General features: G+C 36.6%; 1 protein-coding gene across 1 annotated transcript in view; it reads right to left on the bottom strand.

Annotated features, from left to right (window-relative positions):
* Positions 1 to 368: 368 nt before the first annotated feature.
* fbxl17 (F-box and leucine-rich repeat protein 17) overlaps positions 369 to 6,277 on the bottom strand; it is a 723,645-nt gene continuing 717,736 nt past the window's right edge. The window contains exon 11 of the mRNA XM_061928705.1: positions 369 to 1,910. Coding sequence (XP_061784689.1) covers positions 1,773 to 1,910 — 138 coding nt within the window. The 3' untranslated portion in view covers positions 369 to 1,772. The remainder of the gene's footprint in view (positions 1,911 to 6,277) is intronic.

Below are 6,277 nucleotides of genomic sequence, written 5' to 3'. Positions count from 1 at the left end.
AAAATAAAAATAAAAAAACAACAACAAAAAAAAACGATATCGATAATAAAAAAAACGATACCGATAATTTCCGATATTACATTTTAACGCATTTATCGGCCGATAATATTGGCAGGCCGATATTATCGGACATCCCTAATATATACATACACATATGTACATATATACACATTTACATACATATATACATACATATATATAGATGCATACACACATAAATAAATATATATATATATATATATATATATATATATATTTATTTATATATATATATATATATATATATATATATATATATATATATATATATTTATTTATTATCACACACACAAATATATATGCATACAAATACAGTGTGTGTGTGTGTGTGTGTGTGTGTGTGTGTGTGTGTGTGTGTGTGTGTGTGTGTGTGTGTGTGTGTGTGTGTGTGTATTCTATTCATGAATTCATTTAAAAATCAATTGATTCTTTGATTTTACAAAATGCATGTAAGTATTGATAAAAAAAAAAGAATGGACTAATTTTCCAACATTTATATGGCAAAAAATACTCATTTGAGACACGATTAGTTAACGATCAATTTCACACAACCGGCAGAAAGTAAACGACTCCTCATCATATCCATCCTTACTGCTATCTCTTTTTAAAGCATCAAATAAAAACACCGCCTGTAAAGTTCAGTATGGATGGAGACAGTTTGACCCTGGAAAGGACCAACAGTATTCCTATTATTTTCTATTGGGAAGATTTGATGCAGAAATGATATGCTCTCCTAATTGGAGGTGGAGTAGCACAAAAAAAAACGGTGCTGTTGTTCGACTTTAGAGGCTCTAATCCTTTAAAAAAAAAATAAAATAAAATAGAATGACGTTTTATTAAAGACGTCTTTTTTTTTTCTCAGCTATACAATCAAAAATAAAAACTATTATTATTGTTGCCATGCCGATGTTCCTTTCATTTGACATCTTTTTCCAGACAGTGACTGAATCAGATGGCGATCTCAATCTAATCATGCACTTTTTTTGGGAGAAATAATTCCACTGCAAAAAGGGGAGCTGGCTGGAGGATCCCAACTGGAGCCAATCTGTGTGTGTGTGTGTGTGTGTTGCACCAGGACAAGGTAAACAACCATATAAACACACACACACACACACACACACACACACACACATCCACAAACCCCTGAACACGAAACCGCACCAGTCAAGATAAACATCGCAAAGAGCCTCACGGGAGCGTAAAAAGACGCCGATGTCATCGTCGCGGTCGTCGTCTGCTCCGGTGGGCGTGGCCTCGGAGGAAGTGAACGCCTCACAGGACTTGCCTGAGCGTCTTCTGCGGGTTTACAATGTTTGGAGATTGTTCTCTCTTCCAGATCGTCGTTTTTATCGTTCATCTCTGCGTCCAATTAAGAGTTTTCAGGAGTCCTTCCTCACTTGGCCGTGGTGCGGCCCAAACAACACAACGAGCGAGCTGCGTATCGTCACTTTTGGACTGGATGATGATAAACATCCCAGCTTTAATGATATCCTCGTGATAACCTTTACGTGCAAACTGTAAATAAAATGCAACTACAACTGAGTTGAGAATATGCTTCACATGTTTCAATGTGTGCACTAAAAATGGTCCTTGTGTGTGTGTGTGTGTGTGTGTGTGTGTGTGCGTGTGTGCGTGTGTGTGTGTGTGTGTGTGTGTGTGTGTGTGTGTGTGTGTGTGCGTGCGTGTGTGTGTGTGTGTGTGTGTGTGTGTGCGTGCGTGTGATCCAGCCATAGCTACGAGGCATTGGAGGCGTTGGGGCTCCAGCCCATCTGATAAGCTCTCTCCAAGGTTCTCTTGCAGTCCTGCATCACCGTGCTGAACACGATGTGAGGGTACTGGACCACCAGCCTTTCCACCGTCCCCTCGTTCACCTGCAGGAAACACAGAGAGTCGCCTCGGGTTACTTCCTGTCCGGGAAAGGCTTTCTTCGCCAAAGGTGCTCGCTCATGATGCTGAATTAATATTAGTATGGGGAACATATTCACCATTAATTAGAATTATTGCTTATTAGTAACCCTAACCCTTATATGTTCCCCTAGTGTCCAAATAACTCTAAATTAGGTCTTTGTTACTTTAATAAGCAACTAATTAATGGTGAATATGTTCCCCATACTAAAGTGTTACCAAATTCACTTAATCAATATTTCGTCTTAATTAGTCATCATTAAGTACTTATTAATGCCTTATTCTGCATGGCCTTATCATACAACCAGTAAGCCATTAACGAAGAGTCTTCCCTCAATAACCTCAGAATTATTGCTTATTAGTAACCCTAACCTGTATATGTTCTCCTAGTGTCCAAATAACTCTAAATTAAGTCGGTAACACTTTAGTATGGGGAACATATTCACCATTAATTAGTTGCTTATTAACATGCAAATTAGTAACATATTGGCTCTTAATTAGTCGTTATTAAGTTCTTATTAATGCCTTATTCTGCATGGCCTTATCATACAACCAGTAAGCCATTAACTAAGAGTCTTCCCTCAATAACCTCAGAATTATTGCGTATTAGTAACCCTAACCCTAACCCTTATAAGTTCCCCTAGTGTCCAAATAACTCTAAATTAGGTCTTTGTTATTTTAATAAGCAACTAATTAATGGTGAATATGTTCCCCATACTAAAGTGCTACCAAATTTAGTTAATCAATATTTCGTCTTAATTAGTCATTATTAAGTACTTATTAATGCCTTATTCTGCATGGCCTTATTATACAACCAGTAAGCCATAAACGAAGAGTCTTCCCTCAATAACCTCAGAATTATTGCTTATTAGTAAACCTAACCCGTATATGTTCCCGAGTGTCCAAATAACTCTAAATTAAGTCGGTATCACTTTAGTATGGGGAACATATTCACCATTAATTAGTTGCTTATTAACATGCAATGTTCCCCATACTAAAGTGTTACCGTTTGATGGACACCTTGCTTTGAAATCATGAATCAAGATAACATTATAAGCATGTAATTGTATTTTCACAAAAAAAAAAAAAAGTATAATATTTGTTGTATGGTTGGATACTATTAAAGTTTAAAAGATATGCAATTTTCATGAAGTAAATATTTTTTTTTCTGACAAAATGGCAATAATTTATATTTTATTGACACACATTATGTCCAGATCTGGCCCTCAGGCCCTGAGTTTGACAACTGTGGTTTAAACAATTAAATGTGTTTTAATTTCTTTTTTTTTTAAATGATTATGGTTTACAAGCTAATTGAAAACCCTAAAAAAACATTGACAAAAAGTTCAATTATGCATTAACTATTGGTTCAAATTCCAAAGATGAGAGCTTTTAATTGGTCTGTTTTGTTTGTCTTGATGGAACTCCTGAAACCAAACCACGTTTGCATGATATTCTCGAACAGGGGCGCCGAACAGGGGGGGTAAAGGAGACGGATTCTAGGGGCCCATGATGGAGGGGGGCCCAGAGAGGCCCCTAATGATGATGAAATTATAATACAGAAAAAATAATGACACTGTGTTGGGGGCCCTGTAAAGATTATTTTCATGGGGCCCAAAATCCCTAGCGGCGCCCCTGTTCTCGAACTTCTTGCAACTGCAAATCGGTTCTCATCTTTCTATTTCCATTTTCATTTTTTAGTTCATTCACTCAATATCAAACACATATAATTCATACTACATTAAAATAAATCATTCATTAAAAGAAGTATATTATCTGCCCCCTATTTACAAAAATACAACAGTCACTGTTCAACCAAGACAACTATTAAGGCCATATTTCTCTTTTATAACTTACAGTAGGAAAGGTATTCATATGGCCCCATTCTAGGAAGAGGGAGGGGGGGTTAATCAGGTTGCAATGCAGACTGATGAAAATGATGAAAAGTGCCACCCTACATAACAACTAACACTGTGCTCAAAGTTGGAATTGCCACAAAACACATTTTCAGATATTTAACACTCTACTGCTGTCTGCCCCCTCATATCACATAAAATAACGTAGTGGGCCACATAAACGAATGCGGTATGTCATATAAAATAACGTAGTGGGCCACATAAATTAATGCGGTATATCACATAAAATTACGTTATGAGCCACATAAATGAATGCGGTATATCACATAAAATAGCGTTATGAGCCACATAAATGAATGCGGTATATTACATAAAATTACATAGTGGGCCACATAAATTAATGCGGTACATCACATAAAATAACGTTATGAGCCACATAAAATAATGCGCCATATCACATAAAGTAACGTAGTGGGGCACATAAATTATTGCAGCATATCCCATGAAATTACTTGGTGGGCCACATAAATTAATGCGGTATATCACATAAAATAACGTTATAAGCCACATAAATTAATGCGGTATATCACATAAAATTACTTTATGAGCCACATATATTAATGCGCCGTATCACATAAAATTACATGGTGGGCCACATAAATTAATGCTGTATATCACATAAAATAACGTTATGAGCCACGTAAAATAATGCGCCATATCACATAAAATAATATAGTGGGCCACATAAATGAATGCGGTATATCACATAAAAAAAAGTAATGAGCCACATAAATTAATGCGGTATATCACATAAAATAGCGTTATGAGCCACATAAATGAATGCGGTATATTACATAAAATTACATAGTGGGCCACATAAATTAATGCGGTACATCACATAAAATAACATTATGAGCCACATAAAATAATGCGCCATATCACATAAAATAACATAGTGTGCCACATAAATTATTGCAGGATATCGCATAAAATTACTTGGTGGGCCACATAAATTAATGTGGTACATCACATAAAATAACATTATGAGCCACATAAATGAATGCGATATATTACATAAAATTACGTGGTGGGCCACATAAATGAATGCGGTATATCACATAAAATTACGTGGTGGGCCACATAAATTAATGCGGTATATCACATAAAATTACATGGTTGACAACACATAAATTAATGCGGTACATCAAATAACATAATGTTATGAGCCACATAAAATAATGCACCATGTCACATAAAATAACGTAGTGGGCCACATAAATTATTTTAGCATATCGCATAAAATTACTTTGTGGGCCACATAAAATAATGCAGTATATCACATAAAAAAAAAGTAATGAGCCACATAAATGAATGCGATATATTACATATAATTACGTGGTGGGCCAATTGAATGAATGCGGTATATCACATAAAATTACGTGGTGGGCCACATAAATTAATGCAGTACATCACATAAAATAACACGCCATATCACATAAAATAACGTAGTGGGCCGCATAAATTATTGCAGCACATCGCATAAAATTACGTGGTGGGCCACATAAATTAATGCGGTATATCACATAAAGTAACGTTATGAGCCACATAAAATAATGCGCCACATCACATAAAATAACGTTGTGGGCTAGATAAATTAATGTGCCATATCACATGAAAATTACATGATGAACCACTTAATTAATGCAGCATATCACATAAAATGATGCAGCAGGCCACATAAAATGATGCAGCGGGCCTCTTTAAATGACACGGCGGGCCACGGAAAATGACGCGACAGCCCACATAAAAAGATGCGAAGGGCCACACAGAATAATGTGGCACGACCACTTTAAAATATACGGTGGGCCACTTTAAATGATGTGGCAGGCCAGTTTTGGCCTTGAGTTTGATACCTGTGCCTTATAACATTTACAGAACAAGCAACTTTAAACAAATGAGAACAGAGTAAAATTAATAAAATAAACAACATATTAATAAAAGCCTCAAATCAAAAATCACCTACGCGTGTTAAAAGCTAGTCTGAAAACAGCTTTTAGTTGTCACACACACACTTTGTGAAAGATCCATAACTTGGGAGCGAATGTAGCAAACTAACGATCACCCTATTATTTATTTTACATCTTGTTGTTCCATTTATCCAGGTCCAATCGCAGCTGCGGCTTGGAACTTACAAGCTGTTATGAGAGTAGCGTATGTGTGTGTGTGGCCCTTTAATAGGTGAGCATGTGAGGTGAGTGACGTCAGTGAGTGTGTGGGCGAGAGAAGAGAGGGAGCGGTAGCGTGAGTGCGGGCGGGGACTAGTTTGTTTTGTGTTGGATTGGCTGTGTGCAAGCAATCAATAAAGCAAGATTTGCAACTAATCACCGGACTCAGGCAGGAAAGGTGCAACAAAGCGTATTTCTTCATCTTACTCGTCGTCGGCGTCGCCATGGCTGTATCTTCCTCGTTCTTCTGCT

The sequence above is a fragment of the Nerophis lumbriciformis genome, linkage group LG33, assembly GCF_033978685.3.
Source record: "Nerophis lumbriciformis linkage group LG33, RoL_Nlum_v2.1, whole genome shotgun sequence".
NCBI lineage: Eukaryota > Metazoa > Chordata > Actinopteri > Syngnathiformes > Syngnathidae > Nerophis > Nerophis lumbriciformis.
Note: the sequence above shows the minus strand (reverse complement) of the source record. Positions and strands in the feature narration are given on the sequence as shown.